The sequence below is a fragment of the Agelaius phoeniceus genome, chromosome 16, assembly GCF_051311805.1.
Source record: "Agelaius phoeniceus isolate bAgePho1 chromosome 16, bAgePho1.hap1, whole genome shotgun sequence".
In the NCBI taxonomy this organism is placed as follows: domain Eukaryota; kingdom Metazoa; phylum Chordata; class Aves; order Passeriformes; family Icteridae; genus Agelaius; species Agelaius phoeniceus.
In genome coordinates this window covers 16,060,368-16,087,129 of record NC_135280.1, presented here as the reverse complement: position 1 = coordinate 16,087,129, position 26,762 = coordinate 16,060,368, and the positions used below count along the sequence as shown (strand labels likewise).

Below are 26,762 nucleotides of genomic sequence, written 5' to 3'. Positions count from 1 at the left end.
TGGGAGGAGAAGAATGGGATCGAGGACAGCTAAGCCTTGAGCTTCACACGTTGATTCTACAGCTTTTGGCTTCACCTCCCCTCCCCGCCTGGCAGCTGGGATCTGCATGGACCAATGCCAGAAGAAAACAAACTGTCATGGGGGCAGTGAGGCAGGAGGGTGGGGAGCAGAGCCTGGGGGCTGTGCTGGAGAGGAGCAGCCCTAAAGTCCCCACCTTGGTGCAGGAGAGGAGCGGGTCTCTGGGTCATGAGGGAGCCTCCCCTTCCCACTCACTGCACCCTAGTGATGTGCACACTGGGCCCCTCTTCCTCCATCCCCCTTTTGCAGGAGCAGGAGTGGCAGGAAGTGATGTTCTGCCTTGGCAGCAGCATTGTGGTGGCATTGCAAGGTGGCATTGCATGGTCCCATCCATGCTGTAGTCCCATGGGAGCTGTGGCACAGCTGGGGTGCAGCCCTGCCACAGAGCTGTGCTGTGCTGTCCACTTCCACCCCAGGACCCAGTGAGGGGACAAGCAGCCTCATAATCCCCCACCCCACTCCTGGAGGAGGATGTCCAGACTGTGTAAGGAAGCCTGGGTTGTGCTGCCTCCAGACACTCCCCGTGCTCTTCAGATGTCCAGGGCAGAGCTTGCAAGGACTGTCCTCATGGTGTGATGGATCTGTGCCAGTAAGAGCTGCAGGCAGCTGGACATCTGCCTGCATTGCCTCCCGCTAGGCAAGGTCTGGGATGTGCTTCCAGCCTGGAAGTTATTTTAGTACCCAAGTTTCTTTCTGAGGCAGTGCAGCTCCTGGATTTTCAGTACATCTCCCCTGGCCAGGGGCCTGGCATGTTCCTGACCGCTGCCCCTTGTCCCCGCAGTGGGAAGAGAGCCAGTTCCCTGTCCCCTGCCAGCTCTCCCCTGGGACAACACACTGCTGCTGCCCTGTGCCAGGAGTGACACAGGGCCTCCAGAGCCCCCACTTTGCATGGGCAAACACATGGAAATCTGTCCCCAAAGCCGCTGTGCCAGCTCTGTCCTGGAAACACCTGCTCAGATCCTGTGAACATGGCACATGTGAGAGCTGGCTCCTCTGGGCCCCTTGTGGCCTGGCTGGCAGCTCCTGGCAAGCAGAGCCTGTTGCAAAGCCGACACTGCCCTTCCTAAAGCTGCCCCTTTCTGTTCCTCTGTCTCCAGTGATAAGGGAAAGTTGTGGAGAGGAGTTATGGAGCCTAGCAGCTGCTGCACCAGTTTGAAGCTGAGTTCAAAATTTAGCTGATTTTCCACTGTGTGTGATGGTTCCTCAGCGGTTCACATGTCCCTCCTCTGCATCGAGGCCCTGTGGCTCAGCACGATGGAGTCTGGGGTGAAAACAACAGATTTGGTTAAAACATCCCTCCTCTGAAATCTCAGTGCTGGTAACAGCCCAGCACAGCCCCTCATGGTGTCACTGGCTGCTCTGCACAGCTCCTGCCCAGCTCCCATGTGATGAGTTGTGCCCTTCCCTCAGGTTATTGCTTTGGCATGCTGCACCCACCCCTGCTCCAGCCATCTCAATGTTGGCCACCATGGGCTTCCTCCACACCATCCTGCTCCTGCTGCTGCCTGCATCCTGCCTGGACCCTGCCTGGACCCTGCCTGGACCCTGCCTGGACCCTGCCTGTGGCCTGGCACAATGTTCTTCCTCTCAGGCTCCTCTGATGACGCTGTGCTGGCACAGCCCCGCTGCCTGGCACAGTGGGGAGGAGCTCCTGGCTGGACATGCAGCTCCATAATGTCCTTCTTGTCCTGAAGAGCTGTGAGAAGCTTGAGCCCAGAGGAGAACCCAGGGGTAGGGGGGGCAGGAGAAGGGAGGAGGGGGAGTTTTCCCTCCTAATCTCAATAAACTAAATGAAAGGGGTGGAAAATTGGTATTTCATGCAAAACTTGGTGAGGGTTAAACACTTCCAGATGATGTCTAAGAAGGCTTTGCTCCAGCCTGACCTGTTGCAGATAAAGCCATAGACACTCCTGCCAGATATTTATTACAGAGCAGAGGAGTTTCCAAGCAGTGCCATGATCCAGGTGGCATTTTGTGCCATTCTGTCCCTTAAAGGGAGCAGATACCACTCAGACATGTCCCTCCCAAGGACAGCATTGAGCAGCCCTTGGTGTGGACAAGGTGGGGCAGGTGGCCGGGATGGTGGCAGTCCCATGGGGGACTAGAAAGTGGCAGATGCTAACATGAGAGACCCCTTGTCCCTGGACACCACTCTGGCTTTACACCCTTGCACCATCCCTTTTCAGCAGGACCATCCCCGGCTTTTCCCTCTGCTCCCAGTCTGACCTGCTCCGACTCCTGTGGGCTCTGCTCACATCGGTGGCACCCAGTGTGCAGGTGGAGAAGACCTGGAAGGGCAATCAGAGGTGACAGAAGGCTTTCCTTCCCATAACATGGGAGAGCAGGAGCTCCCTTGGTCATTACCCTGAGTGAGGTCCAGGGCTGGCACAGCAAAACCCTGCAGCTCTCAACCCCACAGACACCTTGTGCCCACCCCAGCAACCCCAGGATGGGTCTTGCCACTCCCTGTGACTGATGCACAGGGCGATTTTAAAGCTGGGGAAACTGAGGCATAGCCAGGCCAAGTGTAGAGGATGAGCTGACTGCACTTCTGGGACTGCTGCTCTGCTCCACGCCTGCCCATGCAGGAGAAGTGAGGGTCCCATGGCCAAAATGCAGCTTTGGCACAGCCGGTGCAGCAGCAGTGCAGCAGTGGGTCCAGCAGCAGGTGCAGCAGTGTTGCAGCAGTGGGTGCAGCAGTGTTGCAGCAGTGGGTGCAGCAGTGGGTGCAGCAGATCCAGCAGTGATGCAGCAGTGGGTGTAGCAGTGGGTGCAGCAGCAGATCCAGCAGTGGGTGCAGCAGTGGGTGCAAGCAGTGGGTGCAGCAGTGGGTGCAACGGCGGGTGCAGCAGTGGGTGCAGCAGATCCAGCAGTGGGTGCAGCAGTGGGTGCAGCAGTGGTGCAGCAGCAGATCCAGCAGTGATGCAGCAGTGGGTGCAGCAGCGGGTGCAGCACACCTGCCCAGAGCGGGAGCATAGCCGGCATTCCTGCCCCCGGAGCCCCCTTCCTGCCCCCCTCCGCCGCCGCTGCGCCCCCGCTGCCTCTCGGCGTCCGCTTGTTTTCTTAGCAGGCGGGTCCCGCGCTCTCCGAGCCCAACAATTTCCTGCCCGGGCGAACGCATTCCTCTATTCCCCCATCACAGGTTCCTCCTGCCACCTCCCCACCTTGCTGCTGGATGCTGCTGCTCTCCACTCCTCGCACCACGTTACCCCTCTCCCCTCCCACCCTCCTGCCTCAGTTTCCTCAGCTGGGACCCCCATGCTCCTTCTGGGAAGCAGAGCAAAGCCTGGGGACGCGGGATGCTGAAGTTGGCATCTTTCCACAGTTTTGGAGTGCTAAAAGAGGTGATGTTGCCCCCATTTGCCATGTTGGGGAGCTGGCCAAGCACCAGTGGGGAGGTGGTGATTTGGAGTGCGATTCAAGGGGACCCATTCCAGCCCCAGCCTCACCATCGGCTCCAAAGCACTGCTGGCAGTGCTGAGCGCAGTGGGTATGTCCCCATGCTCATCGCTGACAGCTGATCCCGGAGACCTCCCTGCCCCCCAGAAGCAGGATGTGCAGAGAAAGGCGATGTCAGGCACTCTGCTGTCGCTGGGGGAACATCACACAGGTGGGAAAACCAAAAAGGCAGCAGGGCAATGGTGGGACAGTGACCTGGGATAGACAGTGGCTGCCAGGGACATCCAGGGTGACATTGGGGGGATGGGGATATTGCCTTGGAGTGCAGAGTCCAGGACTGATGGAGCTGTAACAGGGGGGGAAGCACTGGGCAGAATGGGGCAGAACCCAGCAGGTCCACTTTGGAGACCAACCCCGCGTCACCTGGGGGACCACCGAGTATAATGTTGTGGTATGAGCCAGGGGGACCCTGTTGCTGGGGTTTGTGCTGCTGGCAGAGGGTCCAGGAGGTGGGTGGGCAGGAGCAGTGAGCCCAGCACCAGACGTGCCCTTGCCAGCTGCCCCCAGTGCGCTGCCAGTACTCCAATGCACCCGTGGCCCCAAAAGAAAGAAAAAAACCCGTCCCACCCGTCAGGAAACCTCAAATCAGGGCCAATGTTTTTGAAAGGTTTTTTTCTTCTCTCTCCTTTAACACATCTGCCAATATAATCTGACCTTTTCCATATAAATAAAGCCCGCGCGCTTGGGCTTTGATCCCGTGCTCTAAATTTTCTATTTACTTAATTGGCCCATCCAAGGGCTGAGCGACTCGCGGGCCGGCAGCTGCCGCCGCCGCCGCATTCCTGGGGGCTTATCGCCCCCCGCTCACCTGGTTGTCATTACCCCGGGCCCGGCCCCACGCCCCCGCTGCTGCGGCCACCTGAGCCCGGCTGCCCTCCCGCCGGTACCGGCCCCACTGCACGGGAGTGGGGACATCCCGCGGGGGTTTCACAGGGGATCTTGCTTGTTTAGTTCTCTGTCACCCCACTTCACACTGCCTTCACCTCTGGAGGGCAGCTTGCTCCAAGGGAGAGGGAACCCCATGGAACATGGGGCTGGATCCCCTAATCCCATCCCTGTGGAGGGATAAGGGGTCAGAGACTTTCCCAGTCAGTCTGAGGAGGGTGGTCCTTCAGAAAGAGGACCAGGGCTTGATTTACTGCTCAGAGTTGCTTCTGTTTCCATACAGATCATATCCTGGTCACCCTTCCATGGATTAAGGACCGTAAATGTCCCCACACACAGCAGGAGGGAGCACAAAGCTTTGCTGTCACAGGGGACTGAAAGCTCTGGGCACCTGGAGAAGGTGTCCCCTGAGCAGTGGCCACCTGTTCTCCCTCAGACTTTCCCTGCTGGTGCACCAGGCCATTGCAAGGACCAAGCCCTTCTGCTGCAGGCCTGTACTGACCAGCTGGGAGAGCTGACACCTCCTCAGCACGTCCCCACTGTCCTGGCCATGGGGAGCCCAGCCTGGGACCCGCAGGGCTGGGACCAGCAGAGGTGGGAGCACTGTGTGCCGTTCTGCAATGCTGCCTGTGTGGGGTAGTGGGGGCTATGGGCCATGGGGAGATGGACAGGTCCCTAGAGTGGGCTGTGACTGTGCTCTCAACCTTCCAGCTATTACTTTGCAGTCCAGGAAAAGGAAACAAGTGCAGGGGAGGCTGTGGGCAGAGCCGGACATGTGCCTTGGTCTGCTGGCTAAGGTGGTGCCTGTCCCTGCTCTGAAGAGCCAGACATGCTCCTTCTGCCCATGGTTACTCAGTTCCTTCAAGCATTAATAAGGGCCTGAGTGGGCTTTGGTACCCTCCAGCTAGCAGGAAGTTGGGGAGAGCAGCACCCAAAACGACAGCTCTCCACACAGGAGTTTTGCCTGCTCATGGACACTGCAGGTGGGACTCTGAGCCTGTTGTGGGCAGATCCCAACCATCACTGTGCAATGCCTGCTGAGGTGACACATGCAGGCAGAGTTTGGTGATGGGAGGGTTGGATTATCTGTCCTTAACTTCTCCATCCTCCTTTCCCCCCTCTCACTGGAAGGGGAGGCAGGTCTCTTAACCTGGTTCAGCTCAGTAGGAAGACGTTGGTGGTCATCCTGCACCAAGTGTAGTCTCTGATGTGTGGGAGGCCTTTCTTGAGCCCTGGAGGGCTCCTCCTGGTATCTGGACAATGCTGAGGTGTGAGGATAGATTCCAGCTCCCAAAACCTCCATGCAGCTGGTCATAAACCCTGGGTTCCTGATACCCACTATAATGAGATGTGGGAGCAGAAAGCCAACTACAAGACCCTAGACAGCACCAGGGTTGGACTGACAGCAGAATCATAGAATCATTGAATGGTTTAAGTTGAAAGGACCTGAAAGATTATGTAGTTCCACCCCTTGCCATAGGCAGGGACACCTTTCACTGAATCAGATTGCTCAGAGCCTTGTCCAGCCCAGACTGAATACTTGCAGGGATGGGGCAGCCACAGCTTCTCTTTCCTTATTAATTCTCATGACAATATGAATGAGGGAGGAGGATGGTCCTGTGGTCCTGGCCATGGTGACTGCTCTGGACCAGCAGAGTCCTGTAGGATGCTGAAGAACAGCAGGTTAGACGAAGCCATGGGTTGGCCCTGAAGTAACAGCACTGGGAGCTGAGGCCAGAGGTTGGGTCAGGTACAGTTGGATGGACCTCAGCCTCTGCAGGACACCTAGCATGGAGAAAGAACTGGCCTGGCATGGCAGGTGCCACCCAGCAGTGCTCTTGTCCTGAGGTGCCAGTCCTCCTTCTAAGCAGCCAATGGGATTTTCCTCTGACCAGCTGCCCATTCTACTTTTTCACATTGTGGCTCATAATTTATACACCAGTGGTGGGCAGAAGGAATATTTAACTCCCAAGTACTTCTGTGTGGTGCTGCTGGATGTGCTAGCTCAAGTGATGGATGGGCACCACAGGGTGGGAGCAATGGACCACATCCTGCAGGGGGGCACCCCCAGAGGCTGAGTGCTCGGGCAGCTGTGCCGGGTCCAGCCAGGAGGGGTGACAGCTCCAGCTGTGTTGTGGGACATGGAGCATGTCTGGCTCAGGATGGATGTCACCCCTTGGCTCCACCGGCTCTCGTTGACCCGCTCTGCTCCCCCAGGCAGCCCTGAAGCTGGCATAAATCCCTGCAGCATTGCACTGATGCTGGTGAATCAGAATGCCTGGTGTGTCTGGGATCTCCTTTCTCCAGGGAAGTGGCTCTACGGCCTCCAGTGTGCCGCTGCCCTCCCCGCCTCACTGGCGGCTGTCTGCTCTGCTGTGCTCACCAAAGGATTGAAAGTCTTTCTTTACTTCTCCAGCAAAGCTTTGTTGCCAGAGATCCCAGATGGCTTTGCCTGCTGAAGCCCCGTTCCCAGCTCCTTGGAACCTCTTGAAGATGCCTCCTCCACGGCCTGGCTTACAGCACCACTGTAAGCTCACCTGGCCTCTCCACAGCCCTCTGCTTGGTGAACCAGTGGTTTTCAAAGTGACAGGCTTGGCCCATTGGTGCCTTACAGTGACACCCATTGAGGTCCCAGACAAACTACCCCTTCCTCTTCGTGCCATCCCAGCAAGATGATGTGGGCAGCACAAGCAGAGCAGGACAAGGAAGAGGGGAAGGAAGCTAAGGAAGAGGGTGTCGGGTGGGATTTCAATATCTGACATATTGACGTTTCCCAAGTAGAAGCAGTCATTCAGCATCTGGCCAAGAATATTGCATCTTGCTTAAGAGCAGCTCCAGATGCTCCCAAGACCTTTTTTTCATTATTTTATTTATTTCATTCTTTTCTTCTCTCTGCTCCCTCCTAGGCACTCTTGACTCACTAAATCAAGGGAGACAGGCTTTTAACTCTCTGGAAAGAAATAAACGACTCAATGGTGATATGAAACAAATTTTCTGGAACTATGTGAGCAGATGTGTGTTGGGGGAAGGGAAAGGGGGGAGCAAGGTGAGGGAGATCAAGAGAAAGAGAGGGGTACATCTACATGGGCATCTCTTCATCATGAGGTGCTTCAGCTGGATGCACAGCCTGATGGCCACAGGGACGTGCAGTCTTCATTACACATGTAGGACTGGCAAGGACAGGATTTGTGACTGGAGGAATAAAGGGAAATGGACCCATTCTGGCTTCAATGGGTTGACTGGTTATCCCCTCTCCAGTGTAATTTGGTCTAGTTCTTACCACCTGGAAGTGCCTCAGAGCTGAGGAGGTCAAAAGAAGAATGAGTCTGGTATGTTCATGACGCTCATCTGTGGAGGTGATTTATCATCCCTGACAGGAGTGGGAGAATGAGCAGCCAAACAGCAAGAAACTTGGGAAAAGAGAAAGTTTGGCAGGAGGAGGGGAGAGGTCAAAGGCGAGAGAGATGAATGAGAGAAAGATGGAGGAGGGCAGTGAGAATGTGAAAGGATGACCCAGATAAATGGAAATGTCGTTTCTCGATCAAGTTCCTTGACTCTTGCTGATGTGCTAGTGTGCCACACAGGCAAGAGCTTCATGGCCCTCTGATGGCCTACATCTGCCACCTCTGCAATCTCTTCAGACAGAATTGCTAGCACTGTGCTTATCTCCCATTATCCACACTATCCCCTCCTGAGCCATCACCTCCAACTCCATCCTTTTGTCAGAGCTGCTTTGTCTGGGCTTGAATGCTCCCAGCCTTTTGCAATCCCACCCTTCCTGTGGTAGAAGGGTGATTTGTAGACTCTTTAGGGAAAGCCACGGGACTGAAACCATTTGCTTTCTCCTCTTCCTGCCAAGAAAAGCTCATTTTGTTCCCTTCTTGCTCCCCTTTGAGTTGAGGAGCGAGAGTACAGGATGACCACTGCCATCAGCCTAGAGAAGGACCTGATCACAACCTGTGTACGGCCACAACAGGCCTGAAAGAGCTCCCTTCAGAGAAATTTGCCATTAAGAGGCAGTGGGGATGGTAGAATGCAGGTCTACATTATTTAACCCACTTGAGAGACCTGGCCACTGGCTCCAGAGCACCCGAGGAGCCAAACACCTCTGCCAGCACTCAGCACAACACCCTTTGCAGGACACATGCCATGATTAGCAGAGAGCCAAAAATTCAGCAGGTGAAGTTGATGCTTTGGCCTGGTCAGGTCCAAGCGCCCCAGCCTGGGAAGTTCCAGGTGCCCCCCTTGTGGCAATGAGGGAAAGGCTCGCAGCTTTCATAGAGCCATCATGCTCAACATCCTCTGAGATATCTGGGTCTCTGAGAGGTCTGGGGGTGCTGAGCAGTTTCTGCTGTGCTGTAGACACTTGAAGTTCACGAGGAAACCTCAGAGACCTTCTGTCTGGCAGTAAGAGCCCTTCAGAGCATGATAGAGGAGATCTTGAGAAACCACAAGTACTGTCCAGCTAATGGCTGCTCACATGCTTCTGCAGAGCAGTTCAGCTCATTCATGAGCAGGAATTCTGTCTGGAGCTTTGGAGCAGGAAAAGATCCCATGGGACGACAGCTCAGGGGCTGCTGAGGAGCAGTAGCCTGGTTTCCATACCAGAATGTAGCATACACCAGTCCTGTATTTCATCCATGCCCGCTCCATGCTTGGTTCTCAAGAGCTGGTTAGGAAATCCCCAATCCAACTGGTTTAACACTCTGAAAAAGCCAGTTTGCCTGAGCTGAGCCAGCTGACTGTCACTCTCCTCAGCATCTGGCCCAGCTCCCTGAAGCTGAATCCCTGCATTTGGAAAGCCCTTGGGAGGCTCCAGGTGGGCTCGTGTGGTCCCAGTCCTGTCTGGGCTGCAGGTGGCCTGCAGCTCCTTTGGGCTCCAGCCTGAGCTGTGGCTATGAGAGCATCCAGGCTTCCTACCCTGGAGCAGGCTCTTGGCTCCTGGTTCCTCACTCTGCACAGCAAGGCTGAGAGACCGTTGTGGCTCTCAGGAGGAACTGCACTTCAAAATTTTCCAAACAAATCACTTGGATTATTTCTAACTGACATTTTTTGGAGGGGTTTCCTCCTCCCGGAAAGGAAGGACTTGATTTATTAATTTTTCAAAAGTTTTTCATCCAAACTTTCTGAATGCTCAAATGGGGGTGGAGAGAGGGACAATGAGTTTGGGCAGACCAGATGCACCAGCCCTGCCTGAAGGTGGCAGGCACAGGGGACTCTGTGCTGAGGCTCCTGGCTCCTCCTTACTGTCCTCAGCTTGCAGATGAGTTCCCTAGGACCCCTTTGAGTACCCACAGCCACCCCAGTGCCCTGCAGCACCCTGGCATGCTTGGACTGGTAATCAGGCCACCATCAGCCCTGTGCCCTCAGCCCACCAGTGGCACTGGTTAGGATGGAGACACCAGTTAATCTATGAGTAAAATTCAATTTCTTATGCTTTAGTGTCTTTTAGCTTTCCCTTTTTTGCCTTTCCCTTTGACTGGAGGAACTGAGGGGGATTTCCAGGCCGTGGGGTACCCTGTTCCTCAGACAGGACCCATAACCATGTCCCTGCCCTGACCACAGGGCACGATATTCCTGTGCCAAGGTGCAGACTCCAGTCTGTGTCGGTGGGTCTCTCCCGGCAGATGTTTTCTCAGCATCAAGGAGCAGCAGGCAGAATGGTGTGTCTGCAGCCCCTTAGCACCCCCCACCTCCCCAAAATTCCCAACATTGGCAAGCACCATGGGGGTCTGGGAAGGGAGAGATCAGGACCTTGCTGGGAGGAGCCTTGCTGTGCCCATCTGCCCCCGTGTCCTAGGATGGGTGGCAGAGAGGTGCTTGCACTGGGGATGGGGAGAGCTTGGGTGGTGCCTAAACATCCCCTACACTCCCATCATCCTCCCACCGCCTGGTTGTGGAGTGGTTCCCACCTCTTGCCCTGATACTGCCATCACTGCAGGGGGTGGAGGCACCTGAAAGGCTTCACCACAGCATTTTTTTGGGGGACCTGATGGTGGCACCTCTTACATTGGCTGCTTTCTCCTGTAGCAGCTCCTGGCCTGTGCCCCTGGGGGCAGCCCCAGGAGCTCCAGGTGCTCTTCCCAGCAGTGGAGAGCAGTGTTTGAGGCTGATATCACCCTCTCCAGCTCCAGGGAATCATAGAATGGTTTGAGTTGGAAGAGACCTTAAAGGATGTCCCTTTCCAAACCCCTGCCATGGACAGTGATACTTCCCACAAGACTAGGTTGGTGAGAGACTGATCCAATCTGGGCTTGGATGGTGGCTATGGGAAGCAGATCTTCATCCCCACCCCACACCATGGAGTCTCTGAGGTCTTCACTGTCACCATCGAGGCCATGCAGTGGGAGAGGTGGTGGCAGTGTGCTTCCCAGGAACAGGAGCCATCTGGCCTGGGGGACGAGGGAAACAAAGCCCTGAGACACCTGCATCCCTAGGAATCACACTCTTTACAGGGGACAGGGCAGATCTCTCTTCTCCAGAGAGGCTCTGAAATTCAGATGGAAAAAACGATCTATTTTCCAGCCATTATATTTAGTGAAAAGAGCTGTTCATCCACTTAAAATATAGGTGACAAGTACAAAAGGTATTTGTCATTCTAGAGCAGGCCAAATCTTCAGGAGATCCAAGATATATGGTACGCACCCATGGCCCAGCTTCAATCTGCTCTTACACTGTAAATTCCAATTACATCATGCTGCCTTGTTTAAATACCGTGAAACCTGGCTCATGCCCTAAGTATGTTTTATATATTGCCACATCCATTTGAAATAGATGGGCAATGTGTTTTACGGCACATGTGCAAATATCTCCATATTTTTCCATCTGGGGGTTTATGGGATCTTTCAGAAAATTAATAATGGGGCTCAGAGGAAATGTTCGACTTGGAGGCAGTAGCGGAGATTTATGGCTGTCCCACTGGATGCCAGGGAAAAGTCTGAAAGCACCCAGAGCAGACAAAGGCCCCACGATTTCACCAGGCATTCCCTGAGAGCTAATTTTGCATAACAGTCAGGACCAGGAATTTCCCCCTGCAGGCAGCAGGTTGACAGGAAGGGATTGCTCAGGAAGTGAGGAGCCAGGGATAGGGAAGGAGATGGAGGTGCAGGTGAGGACCAGCATCCTGGGGGCTGCTGCCAGTGGCTCAGATTTGGGCAGGGCATGGGAATGACTGAGCCCTGCTGCTGTGGGGGCAGCACGGCCCAGACACTCCAAGGGTCTGCTTTGGCCACGCTGCCTCACTCCCAGCTCCAGGTGCTGTCCGGTTTGGCTGGCTCCAGGTGCTGTCCGGTTTGGCTGGAAAAGGGACAGTCTGTATGTGTGTGCTGGCCAAAGCCACCTCACTTCTGGCTCAAGAGGCCAGCTAGAGCCTGCTGTGGTCTGCTGGGTTTCCTGATGGATGGGCTGCACCCAGGGCTCCCAGGACAGTGACCTGAGCAGCACCAACCCTGTCCCAGGGCCACAGGGATCACAGCATGGGTGGCCAGCGGGCCTGGGAAGGGACACTCAAGAGTCACCACATACCAAAAGCCACAAATGGCCCTGAGGTCAGGTTAGTGACCCATAGCACAGTCCTGGAGCTTTAAACATTGGAGATTACTTGCTCCCACTGTCATGTGTCCGGCAGGACACAGGCAGGGGACAGGAGGGGACAGACAGGATGCAGCACCTGGCCTCAACTGCTGCTGCTGCAGGTGTCTCTGTGGGGATGTCAGTGCCAGATGTCAGAGACCCAACCCAGGCACCTTTATCTGCCCATCTTCATCTCCTCACTTCCTGTGCTGTGAGCAGGACCATGATCTCCACTGTGGCCAACCCAGGGGTCAGCTGGTGACTGTGACACCTGGGCTGGCTGCTGCCTGCTCTCAGGCAGGGAATTATCCAGGACCAGCCATCTTCTGGGAGTGCCACCTCTCCCTGCTTCTGCACAGCTGATGATTTCCTATCGTGTGTAGGAGGGAAGCAGTGTGTGGTGTTTGACAGTGGAGAGGCTGATTCTCCAAGATTTTGGGGTAGAGCATCTTGTCCAATATGAAAACCTTGTCTGTTTATTGAGTCTCACAGTGGCTGTGTAAATAGAGGATCAGCTTTGATGGATGCTGTGGGTCTGATCCTGCCCCATGCAGAGAAATCATTGATTTCTGCACAAGGATGCTGAGCCCAAGGCATGGGGGTACCAGCATGGCTCTGATGCAGCAGCAGCAGCACTGGGTGGATGCTCTCTTTGTGCCATGACTCCTGTGCCACTGGCAACAACACCACAGCAATGCCTCCGGGCCAGCTTGGGGCATGTGCAGGGCCGGGGCTGTGTCAGGGCACTCTGGGGACCCCTCTTCCCTCCCTCCTCATCCTCTCCATTGCCACTGAGGTGGGAAAAGCCCGGCAGGAGGGAGCTGACGGGATTCTCCAGATGGTGCCCCGCTGACCCCAGCTGTTCCCCGTCTTCATCTCTTCCTTAGGAAAACACGGCTCGGGCCAGCCCATCGATTAATGGTTTCCTCATGTTCCCCCCCACAGCCGAGGGGGAAGCTCTCCCTGCTCTTCAGGCTGCTGAACTGAGCCCCCTGCCTCCCTATGCCCCCAGACCCCACACAGGTGCTGCATATCCTGTGCACACAGGGAGCATGTGTTTAACCAGTGAATTGTGCCCTTGTAAAGATGAACAAGGGATGGATGAAGGACTACATGAACAAATGAATTAATGACAGGGAATTAACGCTGGTGTAATGAGTGCCCCCAAGGCTGGTAAAAATACACTAGGCATATTGAAGAACAGCATATTTCTCACAGATTTGCAAGGACAAGAGGGGCTTGGAGCAAATAAATTCCCCAAACACTTGTTTGACATGGTCATGAGTGGGAAAAGTGTGCCCTGCCCTGGTCCTAGAGCCCCTCTGGAAGGAGCCTGAGTGGGTGAAAGAGCCATGGTTGAGATTGGTAGGACAGGAGTAGGGCTGGGAATTGCAGAAGCTGTGCTTTGCTTAGGAAGCAAAATTTAGGATGTTAATGAGACTTGTGAGGGTTGTAAAGTGCCAAGTAAAACACCATGCTTGGGTAAGGGGTGATGGACAGAGTGCTGCAATACCAAGGGCATGGGACAGAGGATGTGGCACTGGTTGGATGGACAAGATGTGGTTGGTTGGACAGGTCACCACACTGAGGAGTGGCAGCAGGCCACAGTTGCCTCATACCACGTCCACAGGTGGCAAAGTACGACTTGTCCATGTTATTAACCATAGAGGCCTGAAGAGCATGGGCTGGCAGAGCCACCATCACTGCTCTCTGACAGCTGAAGCCACTACTAAGATCCACTTGGATCTGCAGGGCAGCATGGACAGAAGTTGCTCTGTGTACCAGAGAGCATTAGGAGAACAAGGAGAGCAAGAGCAAGTCAGACCACGATGGGGGTCACTCTAAATAGGTCTTGCCCCTTAGAGGTTCAGCTCCTTACCAGGAAGAATATTCCCACACCCCAGCATTGAGCTCTACGCTGTTGGCCAAGCAAAACGCTCTTTGCTTGATCCTGTTTCACCTAAGGAATGTGTTTTCCTGTCTGATGCAGTCAATTTTATTTATGTGGTTACCAAGAGCAAAATGATGGAAAATACACATACATCCATTTGTGTGTCCACTCGGGCCGGGGTTCAGCTGTTCAAACTCCTGTCATCTCTCATGAGTGGAGCTGGCTGGACAACACAGAAAAAGAGCATTGAGTTTTCTGTAGTATTCTCACATTTTGTGTCTTTCCGTGGCCAAATTCTGTATTTTCATGAAAGATGTCCACTGGTGTTATGAAATGAGAAAAATTTCAACCAGCTGCAAAATTCAGTCCCAAAGCAGGGGGGGAAATTGCAAACTCAGCCTCACTTTCCGCTGCCTTTGTGTCTCAAATGCTTTGCCCCAGCTGAATACTGGGAAAAGACCTGTTTAATAAAAAAACACGGATGGAAACGTGCGTGGTGGTTTTGGCCCTTCCCACATGGGCCGGCATCCGCCGTCTGCAGCAGCCGGTCCCAGCCCGGGGCTCCCCGGCACGGTGAGCTCGGCCAGCTGCGGCTGCGGGGCGGGGCAGCCCCGCTCCAGGAACGGGGAGCACACCACAGGCTTTGCAGATGCTTTGCTGAATTAATGCTTTTTTCCTTGAAGAGCTATTTTGGAAAACATACGGTTTTGCAGTGCCAAGCAGAGCTTGCACTGCAGTCTCTCTCTCTTGCCCTTGCAAAGCCCATAGCTGTTGGCTGCAGCCACCAGGATTCTGTGACACACCCTGCTGCCACCTGAGCCCCCTGCCCTGTGTCACCCACGGCCTTTGGCTGCTCCCAGTCGTGTAAAGCACTCCCCACCACCAAAGGGGTGGACAGGGCTGGGTGGGTGCTGGTGGGTGTGGAATTGCCCCTGGATTTGCAGCCCTCCACCAAATGATGCCTGTGCTGGTGTGTGCTCCAAGCCCTGCCTTATCTATAGGGCAGGATAAGCAGCACCTCTGAGCAAATCCATGGTGCCTCCTCCACTGCCCTTGGTGTCCTGGCACCAGCTCAGGGTGATCCAGCTACAGTGACCCAGGTACAGCCAAACCCGTGTGCAGTCCCCAGTTCCCAGCTGATTGTGCCAGGCAGAGGGAGAGGAATAAGAAAGGTTGAATCCAAAGAATTCTTGCTTTGGATATGGAGGTGACATAAGCAGGAGAAGTCAGGAAAAGTCCTTCAGGGATCAGATTCAGTGAAGAATGTCTTCCTCAGTTTAGACTCAGTGCAGAGTGGCTTCCTCCAGTCCTTCAACCAGAATTTTAGGACATTCCTCAGCCAGAAGGAGAGAGGGAGAGAGGGAGAGAGGGAGAGAGGGAGAGAGCTCCTCTCCTCAGCACAGACCATGGGGTGAGGGTTCTGCTCTGGCATCTCTGATCTGCCCCAGCAGGACACTCAGATGCCAGCTGGGAGCCATCCTTCCTCAACAGTCCCAGATGGCAGAGGTGAAAGAAGAGGGAAGAGCTGTTGGGAGGATAAATGGAGAACTCCAATCACCACATTCCTCAAAGCATTTTAGGTGCCCCACTTCAGTGGAGGAGAAATCAGGTCCCAAAGGAAACCCTGGAGTTCCCTGCCTGAGAAGGCTGTGCCCAGTGTTTTTGGGGAACATAGACACATTGTGCGTCTCCTTGCTTGGAGAAACCACATGCTGCTGAAGTCCTACCCTGAGAAGTATCCATGCCCCTGGAACAGTGGTGCTGCCCTGCTCTTTCTGGGCTGTTGCTGCTGAGAAGAGGGGTCAGAGAACCCCCACATCCCAAGGAGTGATGTTGAGGGATGATCCTGGCGAAAGTCCTATCCTTGCACTCTCAAAGGGTGTTCCACCACTGACTTCTGTGTCAGGACTCCTGCATTTGCCCAGAGAAGCTGTGGCTGCGCCATCCCTGGAAGTGTTCAAGGCCAGGTTGGATGGGGCTTGGAACAACCTGGTCTAGTGGAAGGTGTCCCTGCCCATGGCAGGGCTTGGAAGAAGGTGACCTTTGAGGTCCTTTCCAACCATTCTGTGACTGTTGGGCGCATGGAATGAGCCTGAGCCAAGGGCAAGTCTGGTGAAAGCAGCCATGGGAGGAAGAGGAGAACTGGGTGGCCCAACTACACCAAGAGCCATCTCATGGCAGAGGCCAATAGTCTGTGACAATCTAACAAGAGAAGCCAGGGATGGGAGGGTCCCCTCAGCTCAGAGAGGAGGAAAGAGGGTCTGTGTAGGGAGGTGGATAATATCAGCTCATCCAAGCCCACGTGGTCCCACCTACCCATTACCCCTCAGCTTCTAGCCTCCCCACACCTCTGCCCATGCCCTTTGTAGACACCCAAGCACCCATGGGACCTGAACAATGGCACTGCAGGCCCTCACAGCTCTGCAATGTCACTTTCAGCATCTCCAGCAGCTTCACCAGTGCACCTGTATGTCCACACAGACACCCCCAGGGCCTAGATCCTCACTCCCCAAATTCCCTTGTCCTGAAACCCAACAGTGCTTCACTAGTCTCTTCAGCTGGAAGCTCCACCACCACCCTGGGATGCTGAAGCCCAGAAGTACCAGCCCGGAATGGGGAGTCACACAAGCTGCCATGGGCTGGAAAGGGTAAAGTTTCATGGAAGACCATTAGGCTACAACCCCTCACTGAGCCATTCAATAAGCAAGGCAAGGTTTGTGTGGAAAGGAATATCTATTGTCAGAGCACCTATTATTTCTATTTGTATTTATTAAGCCAAGACCGCTACAATCTCAACATGGGAAGATACTGGTGTCTGTTTAACCAGAGACTAATACATGGTGAAGAAGATATAAAAGCCTAGAGGTGGATCAATGAAAACTCTTTCTTCCTGTCACCTCTGCCTTGTGCATCTCCGTGGACAACCTTGGCCAATTCTTCCCAGGAGAGCACGCAGTCTGGCCAGCTCTGAAGATGCACACCAAGGCAGATGGTCACTTGGTGTCTCAACAGAAACAGGAGGAATTATGTCAGTTGGTACCAGGTGAGAATACAGGCACATAGACCTGGGTGGATGGATGATTGTGCATGATGGCTCCAGTCAGGCTGGCCAGTCCAGCTCAGGTTCAGATGGAGCAGGTGGACATGGGAGGGGAAAATGGTGTGTCCAGGTCTTTCTCACTGGGTTGTCTGGACTAGGCAACAGGACAGTGGCAACCAGGGGTTGCCAGGTCTGTCCCTTTCTTCCTGGTGGACACAGTCCTGCCTGGTAGTGGCCACCAGCACACTGCGAGGGCTTGACTTCTCCCTATGGCACTGCAGCACAGCACAGGTCCTGCCCCAGCCAGCAGCACTGGTCCATGTGAGCCCAAGGTCACTGGGGAATCAGGCCTTGTAAAAGTTCACTTGTCCTTCCTGATGGAGGTCCTGGGGCTGGACACTCTGCAGCACTGGACAGTTTCCACTCAGCCTGCCTGCACATCGGAATGAGGGACAGAAGACTCTGACCTCCTGTTCCTCCTGGGCAAGGAGAAAGGCAGAGAGAGGTCTGGCAGCAGCACATTTTCAGAGTGAGGAAGAATCATACCCTGGATGCTGGAGAAGGGAGAGCTGTCAACTGAGATATCAGCACTGGGCAGAAGACAACTGTGTTAAAGGGAATACAAATGCCTTGAAAATGAGCTCCAGAATGCCTGGAGCAGGGCACCAATCCCCTTCAAGCTCCTTCAGGTGACAGGCACCCACAGGACCTTGCTCCACTTTGCTCCTTATTAAAGGTTTGTCATTACTGCATTATTTTTAATACACACTTAGAGAAAAGGACTGACACACACACCCACCCGTGCACACGCACACAACAGGAAACCATTGCCAAAATATACACTATAGACAAAGAGTCCATTCACACTATGTATATGTACAGAGTCTGTGGTGCAGTCTGGCAGTGCCCATCTGGGCTGGGGCTGGCAGGGGGGACAGGGTGGGTGCAAACCCCTCAGGGCTTCACACACTTGCCCTTCTTCTCCCGCCGCTGCAGTTTCCGAAGGCGCCGTGTCCAGGCGTCCCGCCACTGGATCACCAGGCTGTTCTTGTCGGCCATCAGTCCGGGCCGGTCAGTGGAGTTCTCGCTGATCCCCATCACCAAGTACTTCTTGCTGATCTGGATCTTGGGGCACTTGCAGGACAGGTCTTTCAGGTGGATCCACAAAAAGTTGTCACCGCGCTTGACCCTCTCGTCACGGCACTTGTAGACAGAGAGGATGTTGATGGTGAACTTGGCCCAGTTGGCCACTGTCTCCATCTCAAGGATGTTCACCTGGACCACTGAGGGTAAAAAGGGAGAGGCACAGTGATGGGGGATGCTTTACCTTGCTCTCCAAAGGAAAGTTGGGGACAGGAACTGCCCTTCCCCAACAGCCCCACCTGCCCCATCCATTGCAACTCTGGGAGGGCTGATTTGGGGACCTCTCTCCATAGGGAGTGTCTCCCACCCCCTGGATGCTTTCATCTGCCCCACCCACAGCCAGCCCTCATCTGCCTCTGGGCCAAAGCCCAGGGTGCCTCAGGGAGGTTGGAGGTCCTTACCATAGTCCTTCTTGCAGTACTTCTTCATGTTAATCTTGTAGTTGCCCTTGGCTGGTTTGCAGTAGGAGTCACAGTCTGCAGCAGAAGAACAGTGGGTTGAGCACTGAGGGGCCTCGGGGGACTCATCCCACCACAGGGGAAGAGGGAATGTGGTGGAGGGGACAGCAGCAAGACCCAGCCTGGCAGAAGTTGGTGAGTCCTTGACTCCTCCTGAGCCAGGGCCTGAGCACTGCTGGGGACAGGGGTCTGTTGAGTCCAGCTGCTCCCCTGGCACCTCACAGGAGCTGGGGGCTCAAGGATCAGCACGAATGGCTGATACCACATCAGCTGGGAAGAGGAACCGAGTGACCTTGCGCGCCTTGAGCAGACTCTGTCACTTGTGGCAATGGTGTCCTGCAGAATAAGTCAGCACAGGGGTAGTGGAGGAAGCCTGGGGGCTCCTTCCAGACACAGAAAGGGATGGATGGGAGGAATGTAGGTGAGGTGAGAGTGGCCTCCATGGAGGGCTGGCAGGGACCATGGCCCAGGAGAGTCAACAGAACAGCTGTGACCCTGCAGTCCTGGGGGATGAGGGAAAAGAGGATTTGGCACCAGTCCCACAGTCAGCTGCACAGGGGACACATCCAAAGGCAGGTGTGACACTGGACCAAGGGGGTCATGATCCTCAGAGTGATTCAGCTCTCAGGGGCCAGAGTGGTGGGAAGCAGCCTCAGGGGGCAGCCCCTCCAGGGACCTGTGCCTCGTAGGTTCCCACAAGTGAGGAAGGGGACTCAGGCTGTGGGAAGGAGACAGGTGAGGGAAGCTCTACCATATCACTCCTGTGCCCAGGCATCCCCTGCTCAGGCTGCTCCAGAGGGGCTGGGGAGGCCACCAGGCTGTCCTCCACTACCCTGCTGTCCCCCAAGGCTCCTGTCCTCCAGGAAGCTTTTTTCTGTGCATTTCTAAAGCCTCTAGATTTGCATCTCAAGCAGAGGGAGGGCAGGGAATGCCTCTTTGCTTCTCCCCAAAGCCTTTGATCCCCACAATTGCCTGAAGCAGCCCTGCTCTCCTTCTTTCTTTACCCTGCCATCTTCCTTTGAACATCTCAATTTGTCTCTTTCTAAATGGCACATTTTTTTCTGAGCCCATCTTTCTTCTTTTCTCTGCCTTTTGCAGGTTCTCCCTCTGGTTTGGCCCCATGTCCCAGGACAGAGTCAGCAGCCTCTAATGTTGTCTTTGTTTGCAGGTTGCCACAGTGATCACTGGGGATGGAGGCAAAGCTCTGGGGGAAGACGGGGAATAACAGAACCCTGTGCCAAGGGGAGGAGGAGAAATGAGGAAAGAAAGAAGCCCAGGAGGACAAACTCACCCTGGGCTCTGCTGTTCTCCTCTCTGTCCAGCTCCTTTTTATCTGGGACTTCATGCCACCTGTTCCAAATTTGTCAGTGATAGAAGCAGTGCAGCATGAAGCCAGTTCTTGGCAGAGGAGGATGAGGATTCTCAGTTCAGCCCCCCCATGCTGCCCCTCTCTCTGCCTGGGCTGGCAGAGCTGCCTTGGCCCTGCTGCCTCCCCTGAAACAGCCGAGGTGGCTGCAGAGGGGGCTCAGAGCCCCTCCATACGGGGGGTGGCTGCTGAGTGTGCTGGAGTGCTTGGCGAATGCACTCACCCACTGCCTCCCTGGGATGTGCTACAGCCTCAGCCTGGACACTGTTGCCTCCCCTGGGATTTGCCACAGCCTCAGCCTCAGCCTGCTGTGTTCTCTGGGATACCCCACAGCCCCATCCCAGAGCCCACAGCGCCCCTTAGAAGCCCCAGCCCCACACACTGCTCTCCCCTTTCCTGCTCCATGAAGGGACTCGAGGCACAGCCTCCCTCCTTGTTTCGGGGCACGCCCGTCAGGACAGGAGCCCCTTTCCTCCCCAGACAAGGGCACAGAACCCATCCTGCCCCTGGCAGCAGCTGCCACAGGCCTGCCCAGGGACACTGAGGGGGGCATGGCCTGGGCTGGGTGATGGGTGCTGGGCTGGGGGACTGTGGGGTGATGTGTGCTGGGAGGAGGCTGTGGGGCAGCCTCAGCCAACCTGCCACCCCTTCCCTTGGCAATGGGGATGAAAGAAAAGCAGAAAGAAATCCTGTAACTGCCCTGGGGTCCTGCTCATGATTAACAACCTAACACTGTGATTCAAAGGAGCTAGAAAATGGTGTTGGGAATTAACAATTTAGGATTAGTTTGGGGATTTTTTAAACCATGGCTTTGTGCCGTGAAGGAACATTCCTCAAATGTAAAATTAATTCCTGCTCCCTTTATCTAAGAAACTTGGGAAGAAAAATATGTCCAAATGACTGAAAACATTTCCATCCCTTGGCCCTGAGCACATGGCCTCCTCCATCACTGGGTGTGGGGCAGACATGGGTGCTGTGGCTGGAAAGTGGCAAGGGATGTCAGGGCAGAAGGATTCTGCCTGTACCTCCCCTGACTGCCTCTCCCTGAGCATCCTGTCCTGTTCCTGCAGGGTTTTGCCATGGGGGGGCTCTGCTCAGGAGCCACCCAGTCCCGATGACACCACAGCGATGGAGCACGGTTCCCTCCTCCCTGGGATGCTGTGTGCCTGATGGGGCTGCTCCACAGACAGGCCCTGAGAGCCCATGGCTTCACACATTCCGCAGGGCAGTGGGAAGAAGAGCTGCTTTAGCTGCCTTTCTGCTGTCCTGTCCTGTGTCTGTGCAGCTGGATTGGGCAGCCAAGCCCCACAGAAGGGCTGGGGGTCAGCAGAGACCTGACAGAGCCCATGGCAAGAAAATGCACCCACAAACCCTGAATGCTTCTGCGGCTCCAGGATATGCTACAGCCCCATCCCTGGCACTGCTGCATGTCTGGGACAAGTTACAGAGCAATCTCTGAGACTGAGACATCACTGGGATGTATTACAGCCCCATCTCTGACACTGCTGCATCCCTGGGATTCACCACAGCCCCATCCCAAGCACAAATGTATCCTTGGGACATGCTACAGCCCCAGCTCTAACACTGCTGCATCCCTACAGATGCTACAGGTGCAGAGTGGGAGGAGGCAGCTGAGAACCAGAGCCACTGGCCTGGTGTAGGCATTCCCCATCCCTGTGGGTAGTGCATGTGGGAGAGGTGGCAGGTTTGCACATCTGGTTTACTTCTCTCCTTGAAAAAAAGGAATATTTTGTTTTAAGAGAGATGTAACTTAATCAGGTGCTATGACTGCAAATCTTTTACTGCTTACTTTGAATTCCCTTAAAGCCTTGTTTTGCACTCCATGAGTTTTGTTAATTCTGCTAATGGGGAACGTGGATTTTATTTTTTTTTCCACTAAGTGGAAAATATTTTAAGATAATAATAATAAAAATTATAAGAAGTGGACCCAGGACGTTTCATCACTAAGCCAGTCAGTTGCTCAGGCACAGACATCAAAGCTGGACCTCAAAGGCTTTGGAAGATTGGAAAGGCAGGAGAAAGCTGGGAAAAGTGAGGCAGAAGATGGCAATGTCAGTGAGAAGCCTGGACACACCCAGGGACTGAACCCCAGCATGGAGGAGGATGGGGAGAGGGCGGGAAGCCCAGCACCTGAGCATGGCAGCCCTGAACAATGTCCTCCTGTTCCTGCAGCCAGCACCTGCTCCAGAGGCAGGGAGGGAGGTGGGGAAATGGGGGGAGAAGGGGCTTGGAGGCTGTCTGAGGTGCTGAGGCCCCTTGGGGAGAGCCTGCTTAGAGACAGCTGGGGCTCCTGAGGCAGAGGGGCATCAGGGAGCAGGCAGGGTGTGGGTAGAACTGGCAGCCCTGCTTGCAGGACAAGCACACCAGGTGCAGGTAACCCTGGCAGCACAGCCAGGGCAGCATCACCCCCATCTCTGATCTCCCCAGCCAAGGGAGCAGCAGGACCCCCACTGGGTCCCCTGATCCTCCAGGGCACCGGCTCTGGGCAGAGGCAGCTACATTGCATTAAGGATATTTGAGCTAGAAGCCAGAAATCTTAAACCAACAAACCCACAGATAAACTGGAGGCAGTTTGAGGCAGACCTGCTCTGCTAAAACAGAGCAAACAACCTAGCTCTCTGCCAGTGCTGTTATTGTGCAGCTGAACAGCTCAGACATCATTGTGAGACTGTTCCTATTTATAAAGCACTGGAGGGGAGTCACCTTGATTAACTCTGCTCCACGCCGCACTCTCTGTTGGCAATAAAACCAGTGAAATCTCTCATTCCATCCCCCCTTTCTTTCCTTTTTCCAAAGCCTGATGTTCTCAGCTCTCTCCTCGCAGCCAGCAGGGTGGGCAGGGCAGGCAGCAGCAGAGGTGGTGCTGCTTTGCCCTGTCCCATGCAGCTTCCCCCAGCAGTGGTACCATCACTTCAGCTCAGCACCTCCCCATCGGGCAGGATGTGCACTCCAGGTCTCATCGCTCCCCCTCTGCCACAGTGAGGAGTGAAACCTCTGCCAGATCCAGGCAGGGCTGCTCCTCACTGTCCTGAAAACACCCTCTCTTTTCCAGAGCCTCTAGGGGCAGGGCTGTGAGGGCTCAGCATGCCCATAGGTGCTGGGTGGGGTGCCAGGCCGTGCAGAGCTCCCAGGCTCTGTGCTACTCCTTGGGGTCCATGTGTGCTAAGCTAGCACCGCTCTGCAAGGCACTGCAGGTTCCTCCTTGTGCATCTCCCCTCTACATCCCCATCCACACACTTTACTCCTGCCAGAGGAACACAGAATCATTAAGGTTGGAAAAGGCCTGCAAGATGATTGAGTCCAACCTTGAACCAAATTCCACCATGCCCACTAAACCACATTGCAAAGGGACACATCTACTCGCTTTTTGAACACTCTCAGGTGTGTTCAAAATTGTGACTCCACCACTGCCCTAGGCAGCCTGGTTCACTGCCTGACAATCCTTGCAGGGAAGAAATTTTCCCTGATGTCCAACCTGAATCCCCCCTGGCACAGCCTGAGGCTGTTTTGTCTTGTTCTATGACTTGTTCCCTAGGAGCAGAGCCTGACCTCCCCCTGGCTGCCCCCTCCTCTCAGGGAGCTGTAGAGAGAGAAGAGGTCCCCTCTGAGCCTCCTTTTCTCCAGCCTGTGCCACTTCATCTCCTTCAGCTATTCCTCATCAGACTAGTGATCCAGATTTCCCAAGCTCCTTTCCCTTCTCTAGACATGCTCCAGCCCCTCAGTGTCTGCCTTGTTGTGAGGGGCCAAAAATTCCATCTCTTCAACACAGCTTGTCCCTGGCTCTCTCCTGCAGCCAGCGAGTTCATGCATGGGGCCATCCTGGAAAATGTCCCCAGAGGGCTGGAGAGCACATCCCGGGCACACAGCAGCCTGGGAGGAGGCTGTTGGCATTTTCCACTGCCAGGGCAAGGTGGTCTTGGTAAGGAGAGCTGGGGAGATGGATACAAACAGAACACTGGCTCTCCAAGAAAGGAGTAGGCTTCCTTGGGATAGATGTACCCCAAATGGGGCACAGGGAAGTTGCTCACTAAATATGAGTGTGGGGAACTGGAGGGGCCCCTGCTGTCTTCACAGGAGGGTGTGCCATGGGATGGAGAGGAGGATTGTTTGGGATGTCTATTCCAACACAGTGGAATGCAGGGGCAGACCAGGCTCTTGGGGACAGCAGGAAGAGGGGTGGCCCAAGGAGGGAAGGGGCTGCTTCTTTCCCAGCTTTTCCCCCTCCACCCGCTTGAAATCCCTACAGGGGATAGACCTGGGATGGCTGGGAACAGCCACACTGCAGTGCTGAGGGAGCTGCAGAAGGAAAACGAGGGGAAGGAGGAAAGCCCTGCTACAGCCCTCTTTACCCTGTTGCGTGCATCCTGCAGCACTGGAGGGCTCAGCATGGTGACACTGGATCCAGGGGCTGGCACAGCCCTGCTTGATGCCATTGGGACGTGCCATGATACGGTGGGAACTCAGAGCACTTGGGTGGGACCTTGGTCCCTGGCCAGGCTGGAAGAAGAACCCTAATCCATCAGCATAGGGAGCATCCATGCACCCACCCATTGCCCAGCTCCAGCCAAGCCTCTGCAGGAGCAGAAGTGACCCTGCAGCTTGTACTGAGATGCCAACCTTCCCACTCCAGTCTGGGGAACCAGGGCAGCTCTTGAGGAGCTCTGAGGACCATGGCAGCAATGCCTCCCTAGCCTGTGCAAGGCCTGCAGTCTGTCAATGGAGCTGTCACCTCCCTCTGGGTGACCACAGCAGTGACACTGGTCCCTCCATGGTCCAATTACCCATGATCCCATCACCCTGTGCAGCCAGGACAAGCAGCTCATACCCAAACCCTTCTCTCCACCAGACCTGGATGACGTGAACACTGTGTCACCCATGTCCCAGGGGACACCTGGCAGCCTGTGCCCCGGCACAGGGGCTCTGGAGCCTGCCTGAGACCAACCAGACCCCCTGTGCCCCAGCACCTCCCAGAGAGCTGGGGTCTTGCAGAGGCCAGAGACACTAAGGAGAAATATCTTGCACTGGTGCTGATAAAAGGAGGTCAAGCAAAGCCAGCCCCAGGCACCCATTGGTGCCATGTGCCACACTCCCTGCCTTAAACCTGCCAAGGGATGGCGAGGCCCCAGTGGCTGCATCCCTGCTCTCCTTGGAGGTGATGGAGAAAGCCCTTCCTGAAAAAGTCCATCAGTCTTAGTCAGTTCCTTTCCAGAAATACATGAGATTTTAAATCTCAGTCACATCTTTCACCAAAATTTTTATCAATAATTTTTTGCCAAATGGTTTGGTAGAGCTCAGCCCTCCCCTGTGCTGTGCCAGCGAGAGGGAAGGTGGGATCTGCCCCCAGGTCTCTGGGTGGGACTGAGGCCATGGACTCAGCCAGGGACATGGAGCACTCACCTGCAGGTGCCTCTGTGCTGGTGACCAGGGAGGTGGGGTTGATGGCAGGAATCTCTGGAAAAGAAAGGAAGAGGTATCTTAAGGATGAGATCCCCAGTTCTGGGGGTGACAACTGGGCAAAAGTGCTCTGAAAATGGGCCACAAGGAGATTTTGTTGGTCACAAATGAGAGATGATGGCATGAATCTGACCTGACCATTGCAGACTATTGAATAGACCTGGAGATGCACAAACTGAGCCCAGTAAATCAGGCCAGGCTGCAATTCTGCATTCCCCAAGGGCCCTAAGTAGTTGTGTGGGGATGTGTGGTCCAGGGATGGAGCTTCCTGAGTGCTCAGCTCACCTGAACTGAGTTTGGACATCAGACAGGTGCTTGGCTGATCTCAGCATGCCTCAGGCTGCCCAGTGCAGGGATAAATGTGGGAAAAGATAACACTTTCTCAGGACTCTTGGCAGCAAAATCTGGGGGAATTTCTTTCCTAAACTCAAATTTGGTGAAGAACAGAGAGAGAGGAGCCAGCTCCACCAGTCACCTGCACTGCCACTGCTCCAGCAGCCCAGCAAAAAGCTGCAGGGTCAGACATTATTCTACTGCCACTTGGGTCAAATTCAAACCCACTGTGACAATAAACACAGTTTTATGCTGACCACAGGCTCTGGCCTTGCCCCAAAAGTCACCACACTCAGGGCTCAGCTGGGTGAGGAGAGCATGTGCTGTACCAAGCAGAGCTGTTTCACCACCTGGAAGCACTGACCTAAGAGGTCATCCAGAGCCTCCTGCACTGGGGCAGGTGAAGCCCAGGTCACCCCAGAAAGTGATCAGAGAGCTCTACATGAGCACCTCCTGGAGAACACCCTTAAGGACAGTCAGCGTCTTGTCTGAGCCTCCCACCCACCACAAAACATCCAAGGGGAGTGGGGGACCAAGGAGCATCCCCTGGGGCCCGTGAGGGTCCCTGAGTGCAGGGCAAGGGTGGGGCACTCACTGATGCAGGGGGCCACGGGCGAGCGGCTCTGCTGGTAGCCCTTGGCGCAGCGGTTGCAGGTGAGGCCGGTGACGCCGTCCTTGCACGGGCACTGCCCCGTGGTCTGGTTGCAGGTCTTGCCGGCCGCACCGACGGGGTGGCAGTCGCAAGCTGGGTGGGAGAGAGAGAAATGGGTATGTGAGAGGGGAGGCACAACACAAACCCCAAACTGGAGCCAAGGTGCAGTCCCAGAGCAGTGAAGAGGAGGGAGACCCTTTCAGAGCACCACTGGGAATCAGCTGCTGGGGCTGGCACAGCACAGACGTAGGGGTTGGCCAGGGTATGGCCTTGCTGACAGGGATGCTCAGGAGGAACACCTGGAGCCTCTGCAATTCCCACAGGTGCCTGCAGCCACCAGCTCTCATTTAAGATCTCATTTAACTCCAGGGAGATGTTCCTATTGCAGCAGTAAAAACCATTTTCTCCAC

At 54.9% G+C, this 26,762-nt stretch overlaps 1 protein-coding gene across 2 annotated transcripts in view; it reads right to left on the bottom strand.

Annotated features, from left to right (window-relative positions):
* Positions 1–16,636: 16,636 nt before the first annotated feature.
* The window catches only part of NTN3 (netrin 3), a 32,639-nt gene continuing 22,513 nt past the window's right edge, over positions 16,637–26,762 (bottom strand). For both annotated transcript variants that reach the window (XM_077186977.1, XM_077186978.1), the window contains 4 exons: positions 26,296–26,445; positions 25,311–25,364; positions 18,470–18,544; positions 16,637–18,208 (listed from right to left, as the gene is read on the bottom strand). In XM_077186977.1, the coding sequence (XP_077043092.1) occupies positions 17,880–18,208; positions 18,470–18,544; positions 25,311–25,364; positions 26,296–26,445 (608 nt within the window). In that variant the 3' untranslated portion in view covers positions 16,637–17,879. The remainder of the gene's footprint in view (positions 18,209–18,469; positions 18,545–25,310; positions 25,365–26,295; positions 26,446–26,762) is intronic.